The sequence below is a fragment of the Phoenix dactylifera genome, chromosome 2 (genome assembly GCF_051530095.1).
Source record: "Phoenix dactylifera cultivar Ajwa chromosome 2, Ajwa_hap1_PhDact_Kaust_v1.1, whole genome shotgun sequence".
Classification (NCBI taxonomy): domain Eukaryota; kingdom Viridiplantae; phylum Streptophyta; class Magnoliopsida; order Arecales; family Arecaceae; genus Phoenix; species Phoenix dactylifera.
This window is the reverse complement of record NC_143191.1, coordinates 5,209,812-5,234,059: the sequence shown is the minus strand read 5'-3', so window position 1 is coordinate 5,234,059 and position 24,248 is coordinate 5,209,812. Positions and strand designations below refer to the sequence as shown.

Below are 24,248 nucleotides of genomic sequence, written 5' to 3'. Positions count from 1 at the left end.
GAGGGGTATATCTGCAATATTTTCCCTCAACAGCCCGAACTGGTTTGAGCTGTGAGCATGTCTGGCGCTTGACCGGTGCGCTCCCTTGATTCCTGGCTCTTCTGCCCCCTTCTTGGACCGGCGGCTCCCGTCTCTTACCTTTGCGAAGACGAAACGAATCGCGGCGCCAAGCGAGCACGCCTTCTCCCTCTCCTCTTCCCACTCGATAGGGAAGAAGACGAAGAGCTAAGACGAAGGGGGCGAAGATGGGGAACCTGAGGTCCGACTCTCCCACCGCCCGTCGAATCGTTCTCGCATTCTTGGATTTCCTCAAATCCGGTGCGCTTTCTCTTGCTCGATCTCCTGAATTTGTTCCCCAATCGGTTTTCTTTTGTTGGTCCCTTCTTGTTCTTCTTTATCTTTTTTTTTTGGGTACATTATAGTAGAGGAAGGGCAATTGATTTCTTTCTTTCAAGTTTTAATCTTGGATCTCTCAGTATGCCATGGTGGTTTTGTTAGGGAATGTAAAATTCCTACCTATCTATTGGTTAGAACTCCTAATAATCCAAGAAACACTATTGGAAGGCATATGGTACTTTCCTTCTGCTGTCCTGAACTGGTGGTAGGTCAAAATCTTGCAGACATTATTACGATCATCTTGCTTGATTCTAGAAATGACTTCTTTATGAAGCATATTTTGATAATAGGTTTTCTGTTCACTCATAGGGCATTTAATCTTGAGACGTCGGTCAGACGGAATGCCAGTAGCTTGATTGGATATGACACAACTTAATTTCTAAGACAAGAACCTACTAAGAAGAAGGGATGGTTTCTTGATTCTTGCTACCGCGACAATAAAGTTTTATTTAAATAGGATTGATCATTTGACATCAGATATCTTTTGACCTTATTAGGACAAATTGGCAGGTCAAATTCTTGCACAGACATTATAAGGGCATTGTAGAAATGATTTCTTTATGAGGCATATTTCTGATAATAGGTTTTCTGTCCACTCATAGAGCATCTAATCTTGAGACCTTAGTCAAATGGAATGTCAGTAGTTTGATTGGATACGACACAACTTCTATGACAAGAACCTGCTAAGAAGAGGGGATGGTTTCTTGATTGTTGCTACCATGACGATAAAGTTTTATTTAAATTGGAGTGATCATTTGATATCAGATATCTTTTGACCTTATTAGGACAAATTGGCAGGTCAAATTCTTGCACAGACATTATAAGGACCCTCTTGTTTGATTCTAGAAATGACTTCTTTATGAGGCATATTTTGATAATAGGCTTTCTGTCCACTCATAGAGCATCTAATCTTGAGACCTCAGTCAGACGGAATGTCAGAAGATTGATTTGGTATGACACAACTTAATTCATATGACAAGAACCTGCTAGGAAGAGGGGATGGTTTCTTGATTCTTGCTGCCATGACAATAAATTTTCTTTAAATGGGACTGATCATTTGATATCAGATATCTTGTGACCTTGTTAGGACAAATTGGCAGGTCAAATTCTTGCGCAGACATTATAAGGATCCTGTTGCATGATTCTAGAAATGACTTCTTATGAGGCATATTTTGATAATAGGTTTTCTAGTTACTCATAGAGCATCTAATGTTTGAGACCTCAGTCCGAATGTCAGTAGCTTGATTGGATATGAAGCAACTTAATTTCTAAGACAAGAACCTACTAAGAAGAGGAGATGATTTCTTGATTCTTGCTACCATGATGATAAAGTTTTCTTTAAATTGGACTGATCATTTGATATTAGATATCTTTTGACCTTCATTCTTAAATGTCTAACCTTAACCTCATGTTACAAGATTTTATCTCTTCTGCAATGTCTGCTTCATGGATCGAAGTATGGTTCATTGAAGTTTATTGAAGTTTCATGACGGTCCCTAATCCTTGCTTTAGTTACATACATAATGCATAAACTTAAATTAATAAGACCAAATTCTCTTTCTTCTGTTAAACGAAATAATGCATGCCTCACCCTAATTCTTGTTGCTAAACTTGATCGCTGAAAGGGCTGAAGGGGAAATCATCACTAGCCCCAAGGAAATCACTTCTTGATGCATTTGAACAAGAGTTTGGGATGGCAAGTGCCGCCTTATGAACCATCTTGCTATCCTTTTTGATAAGCAATTTCAAGTGTGTCATGAAGCAACCCATATTTGTGGAAATAAGAAATTTTGGATAGTCACATTGACATGTTTTATGTTCAGTAGTCTCCTGTTAGATAATGAAATGTTAGATAAACGCTGTAGAGTAGCATAAAAAAAAAGCTAATAAGATCGTACTGGCATTTAGTGTTTGATAGGCTAGCAAATGCCGGATGAGAATGATTAGCTATTAGGTGCCATCTATTGGCACCATGGAGAAAAAAATAACTAAAAAAAGTATTCTTCAAATAAAATGGATGTTTGCCACACACAAAAAAAAAAGAGATGGACATGTTCGTCACAGAATATTTCTTGGAGGAAATGTTTTTTCTTGGCGATTAAATGGACACATAGGAATATATTAGTGGCTTCAGAGTTAGGAGTGAGATGAGTGACACAAATGTAGTTGTGCATGAGTAGAACTTCCCATTCCCCCCAAAAAGAAACTCATGCGCAAAAGAGATAGAGAGATCTGAAGAAGAAGAAGAGGAGGCACAAGCTTAACAAGAATGATAAGTTCCTAGTCAATAGATTTCTTAGTTTTTTGAAGAAGGTAAGGAGCAACTGAAAAATACAAGGAGTGTTAAGTAATTAGATGAAAGAATTTGACCAAGTAACACAAGAGAGATGATGAAGAAGAAGAGTCACAAACTTTATGAGAATGATAAGTTCATAATCAGATTTCTTAGTTTTTTGAAGGAGGTAAGGAACAACTGACAAAAATAAAAGGAGCGTTAAGTAATGAGATGAAAGAATTTGACCAAGTAACTGAGTTAGTGGCTAGGTCATCATAACAACATGAAGACTAGTGAAGCAGTTAGATCTTCATTGATCATGAGTTGGTTGCCATTAAAGTGGAATCTGAACGAATTACCAGATTTAGTTTTGGCACATATTTTCAAGTTTCTAAGATTGTGATGAGAAGCTGTTGGAGTATCAAAAATTTTAAAAATGGGGCCCATGATGCAATTTATGTCAGAGGATTGTGCAATTATGACAAATGTTAAAGACCAAGAGAATTTGAATGGTAGAATAATTCCAAAAGGGAGGATGAAATCTAGTGATATGTGGCTTTAAGTGGTAACTACAACAAGCTAAACAATAGAAAGGGCAAGATAGATCATACTGGATGCGCTTTGTCGAGTATGTCAGCATACTTGTGGATGAAAACAAATTTAAAGATCGAGAGGAGGGTATCTTGAAAAATTGGTGAAGATAATGTTAGTAATGCTGGGTAAGTTGGAAATAAATGTGTCCATGTGTTAAATTTTGAGATTCTGCATAATTTGATTAATGAATAGAGGATGCTTTATCAAAGATAAAGGATGCCAGAATTTGAATGAAATTGGATACCACAGAAGCATGTTAACAATTGAACAAAGTTGGGACCTTGAACTTTAGGAAAATGCTAAATAAACACAAAATGCTGGCTCTGAAGATATATAGACATAAAGATCATTCTCGAGTTAAATTATGAGTTATTCCATGGAGCAATATGAGTGGATCTGTCAGTCTGAAAAACAACATAACTACATCTCATTGGGTCAACATTAAGATGATCTTCTTAAATAGGTAATGACTGGAAAACATTTTTGATTAAAAGAAAAGATACTTTGCATGATTATTATTGATTGGGAAATGATTTCAGCAAATTTGATGGAGGAGTTATTTGGTGGGTGATGAGAAAGAAAGGTCAGATAGATTAGAAATGTTAATAACATGCATGCAAAAGAAACTACATTCGTGAGAACAGAAAGTTCCAAATGATTACAGGCTTTCTCTTGGGTTAGCTTTAAGCCTCTACATATTTATGCTTGTTTTAGATGCGTTGACAGCTAATAGCTTAAAAAATTACCCCCAGTGAATGCTATTTGCAGTTGTTAGTTTGTTGTTTTTAAGACTAGGAAAGGGTTAATATTAAGTGAGTGCAAATTAGCACCTAGATTGCAACTATAATAGGAATGTGGGAGTTCTGAAGTTGTACTTGAAAAAAGTTTCTTTGTTACCTTGCATCTATGCTTTAAGGAATGAGAAATTGGGAAGGATGTCTCTAGTGAACAGCGCAAGGATTTCTTGAATATATCATGAAGGGTGGGACCAAAGAAGACCGAGTCGGAGATAATAAAAGATAATCTCCGGACACCTTACATTTTTAAAAACTTAGACATGAATAGGAATCTGAAGCTGAATAGGATTGTTATAGCCATTAAGAAATTGATGAGATAAGTAATTCTATCACGCTATTTTTAAGCATCGACGCTATTAAAAGTTTCTAGTAGATGTGTTTGTATGATGCCTAGAAGTTCATATATCATTTCAATTGGATATCACTTATGAGTCAAAAATTTGTTCCAAAAGCAGCTGCACTATAAATTCTGTTGATTACATTTGAAACACTGGAACAAAAAAATTATCCTTTCAATTTCGTAACTTTCTTTTCCACTAACTTCTCTGTGTTTCCTCGACATCTGCATCCAATTCAAGAATCCATGTAGGATATGTACTTGTGAGTTGGATACACTTTAGAATAATACGTACTGATGGAAGCGCAAGGTTCGCCGTCTCGGTACCGGACCTCGTACTGGTGCCACACCAGCACAATGTCCATACGATACGGTATAGAGTTTTTTTGGCCATCCATATCGGCTACTGATACCAAACCGGCATGGTATGGTACAGTACGCTCCGCACTGCTCGGTTTGGGCTAGTACGGCGTACCTTGGATGGAAGCTTGTTTGCAGATTTTAGAGATCGGCGAAGGGTTGACCTTTCTGACAATAAGTTTGACCTACCATAGTGACATCATGATTTCTTTTTTAATTTTCAGAGTCTTGACTGAGTATGTAAGCACTATAATGAATGTTTGAAATATCATGTTTTTTTACCCATGAGCTTCTTTTGCAGTTTGGATAATGAACATGTATACTGAAACATCTTCACAGAATATTGTATAAAAAATATTTGTTTGTGTCTGCGTGTGCCCTTTTTCTATCCTTCCACTTACTCAGAAACTTGGATACATTTCTCAATCTGGTTCTGGCAGTGTATGTTCTTGCAACATTTGTAATGACCTTTATGACTAATTGATTTAAATTCATCAAATTTTTATGACTTGAAATTTGAAAAAGGAGCTCATAATGCCTTTTTTTTGAATTCGATCCTGCAATTGTCTTCCTTTACCTGTTCTAACAGTGAAATGTTTCTCCGAGACAGTCGAACTGGCTCCTGGAGCTGATTCTGAAGCACTTGATGTTGTTAAAGAGTGTTTGCAAGAAGTGTTTAAGCTCAATTCATCGACCCCTGCTGATGGGATACAGCCTGGTTTATTATTGGACCTATTCGCTTCACAGGGAGCTGGTGAACAGTGTAGTCTGACACCAGATTGGGACTCTCTTGCAAAATCCAATGCCACCTCATCTTCCCAAAGAGTTGAAGATTCCAAAACTTTAAAGGCCTCAAATGTCAGTTTTCTACTCTCCTTCACCATCTCCTGCATATCTTTGATGAATATATGCTAAAGTATGTCTTGTTATCAGTTAATTATAAGTTATTTTTTTACCTATTTTATGTTTTGTTACTTTTGTCACTAACTTGTTTCCTCTTTACCGTTTGATATTAATATAAGTTTAAAGTGCTGCTTACCTTATCTACTGACTTTATTTTGAAAGTTAAATATATTCATTGACTGTGGTTTATAATAAGTTATACATTTTTCTCTATCTTTTTTGGGTATTGGTATAGTATAAGAAGACGTAAATAGGAGTGGTGAAGAGAAGAAAAGCTTGCCTTTTTGGCAAGGCGATGAAACGTAATTAAGCTTACCAAGAAAGGGATTACAATAACAATTTTTATCTAAAAAGATAAGCAAAATAGATGCAGCTGTAGAAAATTCTATCTAGGAACCATGAAAATCTGCATTTTGAGCTCTCTTTTGTAGAAAGAAACTGTACAGATTTAAAAACCTATTATTTTTCAGTTACAAGTTTGACATTTAAAAATTTCTCGTCTTCTCACCCTGGTCTTTCTGCTACACTGCAAGCAAGAAGATATTACATATCTTTTGAGTGCTGTTATTTGAATTAGCGACATTTTTGAGTTATCAATATGCCCAATTGGCCAGACACCATATAGGGTGATCCTGCACAGGACCATTTATATTTTATATTCACAAAAAGAAGAAAAAAAGGGGAACAACACTAGACATGGAACTGCTATTATATGTAGTCAAGGTTGTAACTACTGCACCCACTTCCTCTGGCATCGTTAAGCAATTAATATTGCTATAGTCAAAAACATTTTCCAGCTCTTTCCAGGTTGTGCATGCACATTTTATTTTCAGCTTCCAGACTCGAGTTTGAGGGCGGGCCTTGGCGCATTAAGGTTGTTCCATTGTGACCTGGGTGTCACGAGTTGGAAACATTGAAATAGCCTCTATACATGCAGGGGTAAGGCTGCATACGTCTGACCCTCCAAAGACCCTGCAATGGCAGGAGCCTCATGCACTAGGATGCCCATTTTAGACTCACTTTCCCACTTGTTTGGGATACAAGTTAAATCAGATTTTTAACTACATTGTTTAGGAAGCACTTGATAACATAGAAACCATTATAAGGGTATTGGAGGCCCCCAATGCTTTAGGTGCTTTAGGTGGAAATTTGTCCTAGGTGTTCATCATATAAGTCAGGCATAAGGGGGTAAACAATCCAAAGAATACACTTTCTTGATAGAATGATTGTGAATAAGCTGGACGGGTCAATAGTGGTCCATATTACTATAGCTAGGAGGAAGAGATAGAGAGACAAAGATGTTCAAAAGTATGAAGGTGAAGATCACATATTACCATTTGCCTCTAGAGGTCCATATTACCATCATTTGCCTCTAGAGGTCCATATTACTATAGCTAGGAGGAAGGAATAGAGAGATAGAGATGCTTTAAAGTATGAAGGTGAACGTCACAATAGTAATCTTTGTGTTTCATGTTCTTAAATGAGTTTGAATCCTAATACTCAACTAGAAGTTGTAATACTTGTTTTTAACTATATAAATGACTGCTTATTTATAGATGGTGTTTCATGTTCTTAAATGAGTTTGAATCCTAATACTCAACTAGAAGTTGTAATACTTGTTTTTCACTATATAAATGGCTACTTATTTATAGATGGGAGCATTGGTACAATGGTATAGTTGCTTAGTTGTGACTTGGGTGTTATGGGTTCAATATACAGAAATAGCCTCTCCGCACTCAGGAGTAAGGCTGTGTACTTTTAACCCTTCCCAGACTCCACAGTGGTGGGAGTCTCGTGCATTTGGCCGCCCTTTTTTAAATGAGTATTTATTTATCCTTTTCTGTATTTCTTTTTCTATCATTTTATATTTCATATCGATAATTTCATACCTTAAGAATGATATTTCATCCTAAGGTGAGTCATAAGTTGAAAGACTTGGCATCTCTCCAAAACCTGCACTTTTATATTGATGTTAACCTTGAATTACTTGTCCATCCCTGAGGAGCACATTGAAATAGTTGTTATGTTATTACCTATATATCATGGGTATTTACTTAATCACTATAATTTAGCTGTTATCCGGACATAATTACTGTCAGTAAGACATATATATAAATTCTAATTTTTATATCAATACAAAAACAGTTTTTTATTTTGTAAATAGTGTAAAGCTGCTGTTTTACGGCTATCACTAATGATAGCCAACTAGCCACTATAACAGCAATTAATCTGGTCCAAAATAAACCTAGTCCAAGGCTAGACTTTGCAAATAATAGCCATTATATTTGTTATAACTGTAAATAATGGTTTTGTGACATGGGGATCATGTCTAGTTGTGAAGTATTTTTGTGACCTCATTTTTTGATTTTTTGAACACTAGCCTGATAAATATGTTTTAGCATTACCTAGTGTACATGAATGTCTGAAACCTTCTAAATTTGGGATGCCGTATATGTTCTTAACAATCAACTGTGGAGAATAATGAAGTCTGTTGCTCAAGTTGAAATGAATCATCAGTTTGCTAATAGACTACATTGAAATTTATATAACCTTTCTACTTTCCAGTTTCTTGCATTTTACGAGGGACATATAAATTGTAGAATATACACACTTTTTGAGGTTTCTGCTCGTTCATTGCTGATATGCTTCCATTTGTATGAATTTGAGATTCTGAGTTACATAATGAACATTCTCCTCTACTTTATGCTATTAACTTAGTAACTTCATTTCCTTACATCTCTACTTTCTTAATCAGAGAGAAGATTGTGCTAGAGATTCCGAAGACTTAGGTATGTATATGATTCTGATTACTTTATAGTTTTAGGATATTAGCGGGCTGTTGTTCCTAATAATCATTTATATTGGCTTACTCTCTTTCCTTTTGTGATTTTGTTGATCGTGTCAAGTATCATATGGCATTACAAGACAGGCAATATGCGTGCCTCAATCAAGCAAACTCATAATTATATGAGAGCTATGGAGCATGGACATGGATATTTGATTAGTGGATATAGTATGTATATCACAAGATACGAATTTGCCGATATGAAAAAAAGGACATTATATGGCTGTGATCTGGAAATTAAATAAATAAGTATATTCTTTACGTAATATAAAGAAACATCCATAGAACATAGTAGATTATGACAACATGTAGCCCATAGTCTAAATAGTACCATACTACCATCAACATCAGAAAACTCTACCATTTAATCATCATTCAAATCTGTCGACCACAATCTATACTCCACAATAACATCAAAATCACACACTCTAAATTTACATCCATTTTTAAAAGGGCAGCATTCATTAAAGAAAGAAGAAAGGACCCTCCCTCATTGTCAAAAGTATTTAAAGTATCTTGGCTGTATGAACGTTTCAAGAGTCTTTTTTGGTACCTAGTGGATACAGACATAACATGCAATTTGAAGTGTCCTTGCTTACTGTACAAGAAGAAATGGCAAAATGATAATGGCAATGCCTCTTACCTTGATGGCCCTGTTTTCCATATTCTGTAGGTTAGCCCCTATTATAGCTTTTCTTATGAATGTGACACCAATGAAAAGATAGTTTCTTTAAAGCTGGGTAATTCATGCTTACTTTATAGATAGATTGCTTAACATATATTTCCTTTTCTTTTCCTCCTATTTGATTTTGGTGGTGTGCACTTTAATGGTGGACATCAGATTAAAGAGTATGCTTATTGTACCATGTGAATGGGCGATAACAAATTGTCCTTTCCTGTGTAATTGATTTTAATGGTACCTAGCTTTGAAAGTTGGATATTGCACTGGTTCAAATTTTCTTGTAATCCATATATCGTACGGGATAGTAACAGAATAAAAATTGACTGTCCCTTGTTTGAAACATATTATGACTAATTTCCAAACCAAGTAGCTCATATGTGGTGTGATGTCTAAAGAAAATACAGCTTTAACGGTTCCTAGGTTGAAATGTGTCCTGGAACTATAAATTGTCAAATGTTTATGAACTATAAATGGAATACAAATTTGATAGTGCCTGGGTCACAAGTTTAGTCCAAACTCATGACTATTCTAGATACTTTTTGGACTAATAAGGACATCTTATCTGTTTCTTCTTGGTTCTAGAACTAGTAAATGTCTATGGATTACTGAAAGGGGCTAACTTTTTTGCATGAACTACCTTCTAAATTCTTAGTTTTGCAAATTTCTTGTGTATATATACGATCTTTCCATTTGTCTGTTGCAGATGAACATTTGACATGTGGATTGAATCAGGATAGTTGATCGATCATTTTGCTGCTGAAACTGATAAGATCATCGCTAGGATTGAATGCCAGCCAGTCCGCGCCATGGCGTGCCAGTCTGTGCTGTGCCAGGGGCTTGTTGCATGTGCTGTATGTTGGACCTGCACCATGTGACCTCAACCCTTAGATTTTTGCTTGTTTTTACCAATGAAGAGAAAAAAATGTCTTAGGGTGAACTACAAATAGAACCAAACAATGAGCAAGCCATGTCAATGAGTTGTCATTTATTTGTTTATTTTTCTTTATTTTCTAATTTCTTATATCAATGCTTATACAAAAGAATGTATTAAGTTAGAACATATGGTATAAAACTAAAAGAACTTACTGCTGAAAATATAAAAAATTATTAAGTATACAAGTATTTCTTAAGTACCTTACCAAGATACATATGAATAGAAAATTTATCAAAGAAAACTTTTGAACAGGAAAGAGGACCAATAGAAAAGAAATCTAAAATGATAAAAGAAACAATGTTTTTCAGAAACAAAAGTTAAAGTCTAAACAGAAACAACCCAATTTTTTTTAAAAAATCTTAGTGAGATAATACTGCTTTTGTGCACCGTTTTCTTGAAAAAATGCAATAAAAGAACTGCAGATGTTTAAGAAGCATTCCTGATTAATTGTTGGTGTTAAAATTTCAACAACTATTTACCTACAATCTTTCATTATTAAGAAGGCAATGACAGGCATTTTTGGCATTTTTTAATGGAAACATTGGAAAAAATTTGGAGAGAGAGAAATCTTCCTACGTCCAACCTTTTCCTTTATCCAAATTTCTAAATAGCTCCCATCTTTAACTACCTTATATACCCTCTTTATTTTTTTTATTACATGCCCACACCCCTTAATTCCGACTCCCTCCTCCCCCCCCCTCTCTCTCTCTATATATATATTGCATGCAAAACCACTCTGGTGGGGGAAGGGGCCACGCACAAACAAGGAAAAAAATCAAGGGTTGTAGGGGCGGGCATGCATGATGAAATCAAAAAAATCAGAAAGGCATATATGTACGACATTAAATTTACAAAATCGGGGTTTGGGGCCCTGCACCCCCCAGCCTGTATGTGGCTCTTCCCTTTTCCATGGTTATGGCTAATTTCTCTTTTATAGCAGTTGTTGCTCTTGTACCTTTCACATGCCGTCCGGAAGACTTATGAACCCTATCTTGTGAAGTAGATTGCACCATCAGGGTACCTAATGGAATCAAGTTGTTCCATAGTATCTGTTCAAAATTTGATTGCATCATATATCTGTCTGAAATTTGTTTTTACTGATGACTTTTTTCAAAAGAATGTTCCTTCATAGACTTTTGTTCGACGGAATTGAAAACAGATTTTAATCAGTGTTGACATGATTCTCCCTGTTTGAAGTATGTAGACATTTAATTATTGTTATAGAAAAAATTTCTTATGTCTTTGCATGCTTATTATACTTTTTTGTTTTGATTCTTAAGTTTCTCTCAATGAATGTGTCTTTGATCGTCCTTGTTTGATATGCATGTCAGGCTGCTTAATTTATGTTATATTTGTAATTTATTTCATGTCACAGGAGGCATGCCAAGAGATGAACTATTTGGAAGATTCTATGCTGCACTTGACAAAATCAATTTTTTTATGAGCTCACCTGGTGCAGTTGAAGACCCTGATCAAATTGCCAAAGCAACACGGTTCTTTAATGAAGCTGTAGCAGTATGATCATTTTCTCATTTTTTGTCTCATTACACATTTGTATTACACATGCGTGAATAGCTTGAATACTAGATCTTTTATGTATGTTGTAAACTTTTTTGCTTGCTTGATATTCCGTTAGTGTCTGACTTTGTTTTACTGGCTAATAATGAACTGAACTGGTCATGGGAAAATGATCTGTTTCTTCTGCAACAAGAAACACACACACATGCACCTCACACACACTTCTAGAGCATGGTCCTGTGCAAGATCCCTTATTGCCTGCATAATCACAATAATATCTGTGAGAAAGTGGTGCAGTGAAGATTTTGAGATGCTATTCCAAGCTTGGTTATAGGGCATGTCATACTAATATTCCCAAAAAGTGAAATTATATCTTTATATTATGGTTGTGATGATCTCGTTTCATTAGATATGAGGTGTCGTCCTTTGCAGGGGGGTTATCATTATTTTTGGAATATTTGATTACTTTTTTCAGAAATGCGACAAATAAGAAGTCACTTTTGGGGAAAAAAAGTCGCACTGAGTAGATTTATATGCAGACTTTTTTTTTTAAAAAAATGATCATCTTAAACAAGATCAATATGTGAAAAAAAATAAAATTTTGGTAACTCTGTTCAGTTTTTCTATTTACTTGTGTTTTTTCAACCACATATTACTATATCCGGTATATGTAAGTGCCCACATAAAGTTTACAGTTTCAATTTGTATTGCACTATTGCGTCTGGTCGTTTGTTCTTCTGTAACTTTTGGTATTTGTCTGAGTAGATATATAGTACTTTTGTCCTTTAGTGGTTGCTGGTTTGGTGATCCTTTATGATAGTATGTTTTCACTTTCAAGTTTGGAGCCTTTGGATAAATAGGTATAATTCAAATTTTGCTTAAGGTACCTACATGAGGCGCACCTTGCACGAGTGGCGGGAACACTAAGGCATGTCTCGAGAAACTCAATGTGGTTCTAAAGGAGATATTTGACTAATAGCAAAGACTAGTTCTAAAGAGAGGAATACATATTACCTGAACACTTCAAAACAAGTTTAAATATCGATATTGAACCCCGTACTAGTTTTCCATTGGAATGGTATGGTATCAGTATTGACAGGTATGTATGGAACTGAAAGTCTAACAAAACATTTAGCAAAGACTTTATGAATTCTATGTAAAAACAAAGCAATTAATCCAATACACCATTTATCATATACATATAGTTTTACATATCTAAGGATACATCTATATAATATAGGCATGTCCTCATGCCGGATATTTGAAAGTTCCTGTATCTGATGCTTATGGACACTTGGACACTTCACACCCGTATCACATGTCCAGGTAACTATGGAGGATAATGCTATTTTTCAGGCAATTGTCCAGAAATTTCTGTATAGGATCCGAACCTTAGTTGCTGAGATTGGGAGCAGGTGCAGGCGTGAAAAGCGGATATCTTAGAAACACTTTTAGTAATGAAGTGCTTATGAAGCTGGTGCAGGTTCAAGAATCCAGGAAGATTCCAAAGTGGGTGTGTTATAAGGTAGAAGATTCCAGCTACCAAGATCTGAACCTGCTGTTTGTGTTGCCCTTTTCAATAGGGGTGACAATGCTTAACCTGTTTAACTTGATTCAACCCGTAATTTGTAGGTTGATTCAACCCGTAATTTGAGTTACCTGTTTAATAAAATGGTAAGGTTCTAGTCTGGATTTTTGACCTGTTTAGTAAACGGGTCAGGTTCGGGTTGACAGGTTTTCTGACATAACATGTATGCAATCCGACCCGTACCTGGTTCATCATGACTTGATTGCCACCCCTAGTTTTGAAGCTGCCCCCAGTTCTTGTGCCTACGATGTCTCAACTGAAAATAAAGTAATGCGCAGAAGAGCACCACACATCAATTAATCGGACAGTAGGGTTAGTGTGGATGGCACGTCTGGAGTGCATGAAATTTCTTTGCTCATGTTTGAAAGGAAGCTTTGTGTATCTGAGTTGGTGATCGAGCATGTTGCACTACAAATTGTTATTGGCTACATGCGAAAATAAGCCAAGCTCATCCTGTTTCCATTCAGGAGGATGACAATATGGCATAGAGCATTTTCCAAGAGACCATGGAAAGTATGGACAAGGGTTATTAGGCACAGAGCATGTGTAGTTCTGGTGCAAGAATGCTAATGCTATAAACAGAGTTAGGCATGACACAAGAAGATTTTCAGATCTATTGGTTTACTGATCCCTTCTAACACTATAAACTAATAAAATATTAATAGAATTTATTGCCATGTCACCATCGTTCAATGAGATTTTAGATCTGGAGGGTAGCATTCATTATCGTGATTTGTTTAATACAAAATTTGATTACCTATAGTGTCAGTGCAGCTTGACTCTCTCTAAGAAATGGTTTATTTATCAACTTTCTTATGTATTTTGTGGTAGCAAGCATCACAGGAATACAGTATTTTTAGTTTATTTTCAGCTTATGTAAGTATAATGTGTTTAGATTTTAGATGTCTTAACCAGTGAAAGTTGTGGTTTCGATATTTAGTACATGCCTTTTTTCTTTGGTGATTAACTCTAGAAAAATGTTGATTAAAAAGAGAGAGATTTCACAGATGTATCTTGTGAGAAGCTTGTATATATAAATGTTTTGAATTCTTGGCATGGTATGATTATTTGGTGATTTTGGAAGCCTTGGCATTAACCATGCCAAGAATGAGTAGCGCCCATGACCAAGTTACTTCCTTTTCAACAGTAAAACTGCCATCTAATATCTGCTGACAGTTATCTTTTGAGAAGCTTGCATATATAAATGTTGTCAATCCTTGGCATGGCATGATTATTTGGTGATTTTGGAAGCCTTGGCATTAACAACGCCAAAGAATGGGTAGCGCCCATGACCAAGTTACTTCCTTTTCAACAGTAAAACTGCCATCTAATATCTGCTGACAGTTATTTTATTCAGCATGAGGAAAGCAATACCTAATGTATCTCTTGTTCTGATAACTTCCTCATACCACTTTGGTCCTTGGTGGTGCCACTGCCATACTTTAAAAAGTTAACTCTTTAGCCAATTGCATCAAGGGAACCTTACATGCACTGGAGCAATGCACTTGAGCTCATCTTCCATTTTGGGGTTCATGTGAAAGATTTTGTTGATATTTGGCTGTTTTGATTTTCAAAAATATTGAAAAGCATCTAAATATTGGCAGGAAATTGGGAATTCTCAGGGACAAATAATGAACTTGGGCAGCCTTGCTGAAGCCTTTAAGTCAAAAGGTACTCATACAGCAAAAATCTTTTATGGACAATAGATTAAATTTTTTTCACTAATTTATTATGGTCATCAGGTAATCAATCCATGCAGTTGAAGTTATACTCTGAAGCTATTGAACTATATACCTGTGCCATAGCACTCTGTGAGAAGAACGCTGTTTACTATTGTAACAGGTGTGGAACCATTATGCTAATCAAGTCAGTATAATTTAATTGACAATCAAAACCTGCTTATACTGATATTTCTGATGTATCCTATGTTGGAAACTATCTATCAAGACCTGTTTGGGAGCCTGCTGCCTATCTTCTTGATATCTCCCTGAGTACATAGGGGCATAGGGCAGCATATTGGGAAGTATTAGGGATGATGATGGATCCTAGACTCCCAGAGATTCTCAGGATGCAGAATATCACCATTTTAGGTGGATTTGGTGCCGCTGAATCTTGGGATTACAATTTCTATCGATCTTCTAGATCTCCCTACTTCTTCTCCATCTCTCCAAGCTGCATAATTCTCTCTCCCTCTCCATCTCGTTTTTGGCCAATTCCTTCTCCTGCGAGTGTTGTCATGGGATAAACTAATTGGACATCTATACAACTCTGTTAGTATTTTTGTATATATGCACTAAATGTTCTGGAATGCTGATTTGTGGGGCCCTCTTATTATTCCTAGATCTGTTCTCATAGAATTGGTGCCTGAATTTGTTTAATATGCATGTTCAAATTTCATTCTTCTATATGCTCCAAGCTGTTGCCAATATGCCCATAATTGTGTTTCTTTGGTTGTTGCTTCCAACTTTATTTCAGATTTTGATTACAATTCAATTTTTATTACAATTTGTTGAAGTCTATACCTTAAGAAATGCTAATAGTACACTCTTTTCTCAGTATTTCTGTTGAAATCATACACCGTCAACATTTATCCTATGGATATGCTAACTTTGCTAGGCTAATTGTACTCTCAGTTGTATTGGTTATGCCATGTAGTTTGAGAAGCCAATAATTTCTTTGATTTTGGGGAGAATTAGATAGTTGAAACTACATTTTCCCTATTGAATTTAAAAACACCCTGAACTGGAGAAAGCAACAATGATGGATGGTAAAGTGAGTTACTGTCATGTAATATCTGGAGTGTATTATTGGGTTTTTGAGCTTACACAAAACCATGCCACCGGTGACTAGATGGGATTTAATTCTTAAATATAGCTGTAGTAACCTTACAAAAATCTGACTGCAAGCCCACACTATGTATCCAAGAATGAAACTATAAGAGATTGTATTACCAGAAACAAGGTGACATTTTACCAGTCACAAAATAATAAATTCCTAGGCTTAATTTAGAGATCAAACAACTTTCTAGTCTTATAAATTCATAGAGATAAGAGACATTGTTTAGGATCCTCTATCTATCCTCAACTTTTAATTACTGATTATTATCGTAGATCCGTGCATAAGCTGTGGGGGCATCATGATGTACTCTATTCAATAGAGATCAACAACTACTTGCCATACCATTTTGTGTTGAGAACCCTCATCACAATAAGAACAACTTCTCGTGTTCCATTTCATAACTAAGCATGTGAGAGTAATGAAATTTCGCTCAAGCATAATATAGTACATTTCGATTGCTCTGTGCATGTACTTGGCAAACGTCAACTGAGTTATAAATGAACCATCATGTCTTACATGCTGTTGAGTATTTGTATATGCACATGCCAATCTGTATATTTTTTGGATGCATTCATTGGGAGCAGAGCCTGAATAGTTGGGGCAGGCCTTGATGGTTATAGTAATGTTGATACATTTATTAGGATCTCTAAAGATTTAGTATTTTGTAGATGGAAGAATTCCCTGTGCCTCTTCTTTTCTTCATCTGTTTCTTTTCTGGCTTGTGTACAGTTTTGAACGTCTTGCAAGCCTTCTGCTGATCCTTACTAGCACATGTTCCTGTAGAAGTCAGAGGAGGTTACTGTTCCATTTAAATTAATTGTAAATTACTTCTAAATATTGGCACAGGTTTTTGATGTATTCTTAAAACTACCAATCAATAAAAAAATCGTGAACAAAATATTAGGAGTGGAGGACTGAATCCTATTTATTTCCTTTGATGTGCTGATAATGTTGCTAAATAGTGAAATGAGCTTCTTTTATGTGGTCAACATTGTGTCAGGATTATCTTATTGAGATATCTAACAACTAACATTGCTCTAATGCTTTCCTTAAAAAAAAAAAAGAAAAGTTTCCTCTTGGTTCTAGTGCTCTTTTACTTTTGAATATTTGGTAAAAAGTGGTTTGGAATTTTTTAGCAGTTATATGTGGGATTGGATTATCTTTTGTAAATAAATGTTAGTTTAAAATTTTTGGGATATGTTGTATTGAGTTTTCCATTCATAAGGATGTCTCTCCTAGTAAGAACTTTCTTATATCCTTAGAATTTTCCTCAAGTTACTCATTTAGCAAGAATATGCATACCACTGATTTCTACCCTTTTTTTAATAAAATGCAAATATATAGAGTCTAATAAACAATTCCACCAATGGTAAACTTCAACCGAGGAATTTTGAAAGAATGCACGAGATCAAAACTACCCTGATAGAGAGAATATTAAAGAAATAATTGTTAAATAATTTAAATTTTCAGCATGTGTTATCATAGAAAATGTTCTTAGTCATAGTTGTACCCTCTCTTTCTAGCTGAAGAGTGTTGAAAGGTGATATCTTGTTGTTGAAGAAATGGGAAGGTGTAATGAAAAGATATAATAGGTAGGTGAAGAAACTGGAGTGGGGATTTTAGTTAACAAGAACAGTGAATAATCACTTAAGAAAAAGAGAGAGTAAAGAAACAGCAACTAAGTACTTTAATGTTTTAATATACTTTTTCATAAAAAATCTACATATTCCTCCTTTCTTTCTTTTCTATGAATTTGGACAAGTGATCCAGTCTTGTTGAAGAATGGAATGGATAAAAGAAAAGATACGACATATAGAATGTGAAGTAAAAAATAGATTTTTCAGTTTTAGTTTGAGAGCTCAATTTTCTTGATGGAATTCATCTGGATCAAATGTCTGTAATCAACTTTGCTCCCTTTTTCTCTATCTGATTGTTGAAAAGTTTTATCTTATCATCAAAGAACTGTGAAGGTTTTTAAGAAAAGATACATTGGATAGAATTGAAGCAAAGCTTTCTGTTGACAAGAATAGTGGCAGCTTCAAGCTTTTACTCCAACTCAGAATAGATCATTTATTTTTTCTTGTCGTTTTTTTTCAGTGTTCTGAACTATAATTGTACAGTGTACTGGTAAAATTTTTGATCACGCAGGTAACCTATTAAGAAGTTAACATGCAATATATACTTGCAGGGCTGCTGCTTACACTCAGATTCATGGATATGATGAAGCAATTGAAGACTGCTTAAAGTGCATTGAAATTGATCCTAATTACAGCAAAGCATATAGCCGTCTTGGATCAGCTTATTTTGCTAAAGGGAATTACAATGATGCTTTAAATAAGGGTTACTTGAAAGGTAACTATGTTTCTGTTGCTGCAGGAACTTGAATTTGTGGGGTTAAATGAAAAATTAAGAGTTTGACATCATGGATTGCATCTGCAAAGTCAGACTTATTTTGTGACCTCCAGATCAAATTTTGTTATGATGATTTATATTTGCAAAGTAAGATTTATCATGTGAACTCCAGACTATTGCAAAACTCTTAATGTCTGCAGTTGCATCGTGGTTCTTCATGCATTGTATATTTGTTTTTTCCTGAGTGTATCACTCTCCCTCTTTCTATTTTTCCATCTTTTATATGATTGTTTCTAAGCTCAGAAACTTCTTCAATACAAAGCAAAACTATTAACATTTTGTCATTACTGTACCATGTTTTTAATCCGAGGTTTGTCATTCTACACCTACTATATTCTTAGGACCCTTTTATGTACTTCTTTATTTTTTATTTTGTCAGTGGCTGGCCAAAAAATTTTACCAGTCTTCCAAGACATCAGGCTATTTGTTGTTTAGATGCTTTATTGGTTTCATGTTAGCTTAATTATATTACGTGAGTGTTTATTCCCCTGGTTGGGCTTTGCGCTGAACTGAAAGGTCTCAACTTTCTCATTGAAGTGCTTGATCACATTTGAAGATGAAAGCAGCAGAAAAATATAACGCTGCTAAAACATTTGGTCAAATGAAACCTACAATATGGAAGTTTAAAACAAATAATAAAGCTTCTGAATATTCATTTATTTTCTTATTTAAGTGGGTACTCCCAACATGGTCTATATCTATCGTGACTGTTATTTAAGTGAATATCCACTTCACCTAGTCTTACTCTTAGCAACAATGCACCATCAATCTTAATGTCCATATAAAACTCTCTATAATTAGAATATCTTTGGTATGTTAGAAACTCCTTTATAGCCCTTCATAAGGGGGACCTCTTGAAATTTGAACTGTCAATATCACTAAAGGAATCGAAACATAGAATATTATTGATCTCTTTGAGTAAACCCCAAACATTCTTCATTTAATTAGAAACACTGTAAACTGCAAGGATTAAAAATGTCTCCCATCCATGGATATTGAACTGCTGATAATTGAACTGATGATGGGCTGCATTGGTGCCATATGTTGCTTTAAGTTGCTGAATTTATGCATGCATTTATTGATGCTTATGTCTCCATTTACCATCAGTTACTGTCCATTGCTATCATAATTATATCAAAAATAGCTATGTATTAATTTTATTTTTAAAATTTAATTTCAGATACTTTTGTCTATACTTTTGTCTTTTATTTCAATTTATTTTTTTATTTTCCATTTATAGACAATAGCTGTCGCAAACATGTTTCATTCTAGTTGTTTGGGTTCAATCTTTTTATTCATTCTTTTTATGTAAAATAGGGGCCATATGCTGTGTAAACATACCTTTTTTGAAATCCTTTTGCATGTCCCCTGTTCAGGTTTTGATAACTCAAATCTTATTTTAGACTGTTCCATACAAATTTTACAGCATAAAACAGGACTAATTGTGGGGCTTATGTTGCATTTAATGTTCCATTAACTGATTCTCTGGATCCTTATTCTCCTTTTGTAGAGAGTCTCGAGTTTTTCTTTTTTTAATATATATATATATATATATATATATTATGTTCACCTAATTTTTACCCCATATCTACCTCCCATATCTTCTACCTTCATCTCCAATGCGTTCAGTCACGTAACGTGATGAAATAGTTTATCATTCTTAGCGTGTAATGTAATTTAACCAATGATTGTCACCCTTGGGTTTCCTGAATGACCGTCATCAATGTGAACAGACTGCTAGCTCAGAAGCACTATCTAATTATTACAGGATTGTTATTGGTTATATTTGGTCATCCATACCTCCATTTTAAGTTCCCTGTCAAAGCAAGTCTTCCTAAATCCTTTCTTACTCTGTTTATTTTTTTTAAAAAAATATATGATTTTGTTATTGTATCCACCTCCTTTAAACCTGTTCATGCAAAAAGAAACCTTATTCCTCGATGAAGCACCATCTAGTCTTTTGTCCGACAAACCATGCCATCTTTATTAATTTTTCCTTTCCCGTTCTTTTTGTACACCTCCCAAATTTCTCCTGAAACTTAATCATGCATTCACTTCAACATCCTTGCTTCACGATGCTCATTTTATGTGTTTGCATCTCCTTATTGACATTCTAACATCTACAATATTATGACCTCATTGCAGTCTACTCAGCATCTTGAGATGATGATCAACAATACAGCACATCCTGCTTAAATTGGCCTACAATTCTTTGGCAATATGCTAATGTTTCATTTGCTTTTTGAATTACATAAGCAGGAAAATGGAAGTCAATACTTTAGATGCTTCTACATTTCTACTTATGATGATTAGTGAAATCATGTGGATGCTAAAATTTCAATCATGTCTCGTAGGATGTTAACTAATTGCTGAAGTCCCATGCTAATGTGTGGTAGCAATAACCTGTATGTATCTCTCTAACTGCAGAAGACTTCTTGAAACCATTCTGTTGTATAAATTATTACTCTAGCATATGTATTCATCAGTTAGTTCGGTACCCCCTACTTCTGTGTCGTATTTAAAATTCTTATCATGATATTCCTAGAACTATATTTTAGTGTTAAATCGCCCTCTAGTTGGAAACAATTTATATGTTGGAATCTATGTATAATTGGTGTTTCCTTCTAAATTAAATGTAGTCAATGAGTTTTATGCACTTCATGTATTTCTATATTGAAGAACTTATGCAGCACTAGTTCTAAATTATATGTAAAACTCAGTCTGCTCTGATGGAGCCAAGCACTTTCCTGCGAGCATCAACTTGTGCAATATTTGAAATCCTTAATGCATTGATCCAACCTTTTGCCTGTTTTCACACATGCAGCCCTGCAGTTGGATCCAGGTAACAACACTGTTCGAGAGAATATTCAGGTATGCTTTTATATGTAAAAATTTCATAACACTTGGATGATTTTCTTTGCAAGATCTTTTCTCAGCGTAAATTTCTTGTACTATTTATAATATATGCATAAAAAAATCTCAGGTAACAGTACAGAAATTGATGGAACAACGTGCACAGGCAGATCCAGATCAGGTAATTTCAGTTCACCATGCAATAAGAAATTGTGCCATACGTAAATTTACATAGCTGTAGACTTAATTTCCTTGCTTTAATCTTTGTGGCCATAACTCTTGAAATTAGAACGCCTTCTGGTCACAATTATATTGAATCGAAGCTATTCTATAACCAGCATCACAATACTTTTTCTGCAATTCTTCCTCGTTGTTTGCGCAGCATTATCGTTTCCTAATCAGTAGTTGTTGCTGGTAAAGCATGCGGAATGATCGTTTGCTAATGTTGTGTCCTATAAATGTTTGCTGATGTACTTTATAAAACTATGTCAATTGCGGAGGATTGATTTGTATCATAAAGACCAATTTCTATTGTAAAAGGCATTAAATCTCTATTAAACCTTTATCAATTTGGATAAAGGAGGGTGAACAGATTTCATAATTCGCAAAATTTCATAGTTCCACCTGAAGGGTTTTGCAGGCCTTCAGGTGTTAATCTATCAGGCAATGTATCCTGGAGTAGAGACAATTTCCTAGAAACCATTTGTGGTCCTTTAGTTCTATTGTGGTTTCATCCGTATTACATATGCTCTCAGACCGTGTATATGCAAAATGGTTTGATGCTCTTTTAGCAAACCTGCCTCCACATTTTGATTAATTATGATTTTGTTATTTTGTGCTTTGTTTCTTCAGAACACACGATCAAGTCATGGCCAGGAATCTTCTTCACATTCAGGGTCAACAAACAGCAGCTTTTCATTCCCGTCATTTCCAGTTGGTGCCTCTCCAGATCTTGTGGCTAACATTTTGAGGAACATGACATCAGGTCATGGCCAACAATCAACTTCGCAATCTGCAGGCTCAGCCAACAGCAGTGTCCCATTCACGTCTTTCCCTGTCAACATTCCTCCCGAATTTGCTAACATAATAGGGAACATAGCCGCAGCTACCCAGGGTCACCAGGTTCATGAGAGAATGCCCAATGGAAATGTAGAGGGCTCAAATGAACCTGGTATAAGACTCGATGCAAATATCAACCTGGATGTCGGAGATTCACCAGAACAGGTATCAGATGTGTTGAGGTCTATGATGGAGATGTTTTCACCGCAGCCCGGGTCACAAGGAGGCGCACCTCGAGGTTCAATATGAGTGATTTTTTAACTCGCATTGCATTGCTGGTAAGCAAGGTGTTTTCCTGCTCGTGCATCTCCACTTAAACCATTTTTTTTGGCCTTTATTCTACAGGTTCAGATCGAACTCGAGGAGGTGAGGACTGAGAAAAGGTTTTGCTTTTCAAAAATCGTTAACTTATGTACAAAAGCTTGTGCATACATTATAGGGTGTCTGTCTCTTGGGACGTTGGTTAAATGCTACAAGTTTTGCCTTCACCCCAAAAAAAGAGGATTTGCCAACTTTTCTGCTCTGCTTTCGATTGGTGGCATTGTAATTCTTGGATTATAAACTGGTTAAAAACTATAATCCAAAATGGTAGTGATATATCACCAACCCTGTTCATATTTTGAACTCTGGGCATTTTACTGCGATAGCAAAATAATTGCCTTAAGCAATAGAAGATGACCAAATTGCCTTAAAACTTTCTAATTGAAGATATATAGTTGTTTTTGGTAACGTAGTTTCTCACATTTTCCTGAATTTTTGAAGTTTTAACATGATTATTTTATTATAATCGATGCAGTGCTGGTTATCATCCATAGACCTGGACCATTTGTTTGCAAGCATAATGAATTCTTACTTATTAGACGTGATTTAGGTAAGCAAGAGTAACTTGGCCAAGGGCTCAAATTTGGAATTTGAAGACAATATGGATATATTGTCAATGCCTGGAAAGTATATACTAAAATTTTAAAAATCATGAAAAAGTAATCAATATGAAAAAAATGTGGGATCATGGACATTTGAGAACAAAATGTTACAAAGTTGAAGAGGTATGGATGCATTAAATCTCTAAAGTACTGATCCATATCATTATGGAAACATGGGCTGCTTTGAAAGCTACTGATGTAGAAATCATTTACCTCGGGTTCGCCAAAATTTTGAGGCCGCCTGTCGCCTGATGGTATGTTCATAAAAAGGGACCCCAGATATTCGGTTGTTGGCTATTAGAAGCATGATTATTGTATGATGCATTGATTTTTAAATTTAGTCATAAAAAACTCCTATTAAGATGCTATAAAATTCTGACTGGCATTATTAGCTAATGCCTTAGGATGCATCTGTTTTTCATTGGCCAAGACACAACTAAGAGTGTCCCATAAATAGTGCTGAGAGCCAATATTAATGACCCCATCAATCTGCTAATTTTTATTATATTGCATATACTTGTTCTTGTTGTTTTCCCAATTTAGCGTTTGGTTGAATTTTCTTTTGGGCAAACACTACCTGTTACGGTGCAGTGTGGTGAAATAGAAAAATGTGGATATTTGGATTTGGAAAACATCATTTGATCAGGAACGATAGACCATGTGGTAAAATATGATGTAATATGATCTCATCACTTAATAATATATTACTCCTTTGAACTGATATGAAGATCTAAAATTTTCATTAAACAAATAGCTGGATATTTGAATTTGAAAAACATCATTTTATCAGATGAACAATGAAAGGGGTCAATCAAGAGTAGCTGCACTTGTTGTAAAGCAGTCATCCTAATGAGCTAATAGTTGGCTAGGGCCTTATTCTTTGTGCTTGGTCCCACTGCAACTCTGCAAGGCCCATCTGGTGGAAAAAAACTTC

The 24,248-nt window shown here is 35.3% G+C and overlaps 1 protein-coding gene across 1 annotated transcript; it reads left to right on the top strand.

Moving 5' to 3' along the window:
* TPR8 (Tetratricopeptide repeat (TPR)-like superfamily protein) lies at positions 1–22,997 on the top strand. The gene is made up of 11 exons (XM_008787656.6): positions 1–318; positions 5,370–5,617; positions 8,418–8,451; positions 11,499–11,638; positions 14,834–14,900; positions 14,972–15,071; positions 18,256–18,419; positions 21,304–21,350; positions 21,463–21,513; positions 22,185–22,629; positions 22,737–22,997. The coding sequence occupies exons 1-11, from the start codon at positions 246–248 to the stop codon at positions 22,766–22,768; spliced, it is 1,401 nt and encodes a 466-aa protein (XP_008785878.4). The 5' UTR covers positions 1–245; the 3' UTR covers positions 22,769–22,997.
* The last annotated feature ends 1,251 nt before the right edge of the window (positions 22,998–24,248 follow it).

What these genes read in the sequence shown, in the direction of transcription:
- TPR8 (XM_008787656.6), top strand. Translation starts at nt 246, where the DNA reads ATGGGGAACCTGAGGTCCGACTCTCCCACCGCCCGTCGAATCGTTCTC. An exon ending in AAACTTTAAAGGCCTCAAAT is followed by an intron (nt 5,618 to 8,417) that starts GTCAGTTTTCTA and finishes TTTCTTAATCAG; the next exon opens with AGAGAAGATTGTGCTAGAGA. An exon ending in TAGAGATTCCGAAGACTTAG is followed by an intron (nt 8,452 to 11,498) that starts GTATGTATATGA and finishes TTCATGTCACAG; the next exon opens with GAGGCATGCCAAGAGATGAA.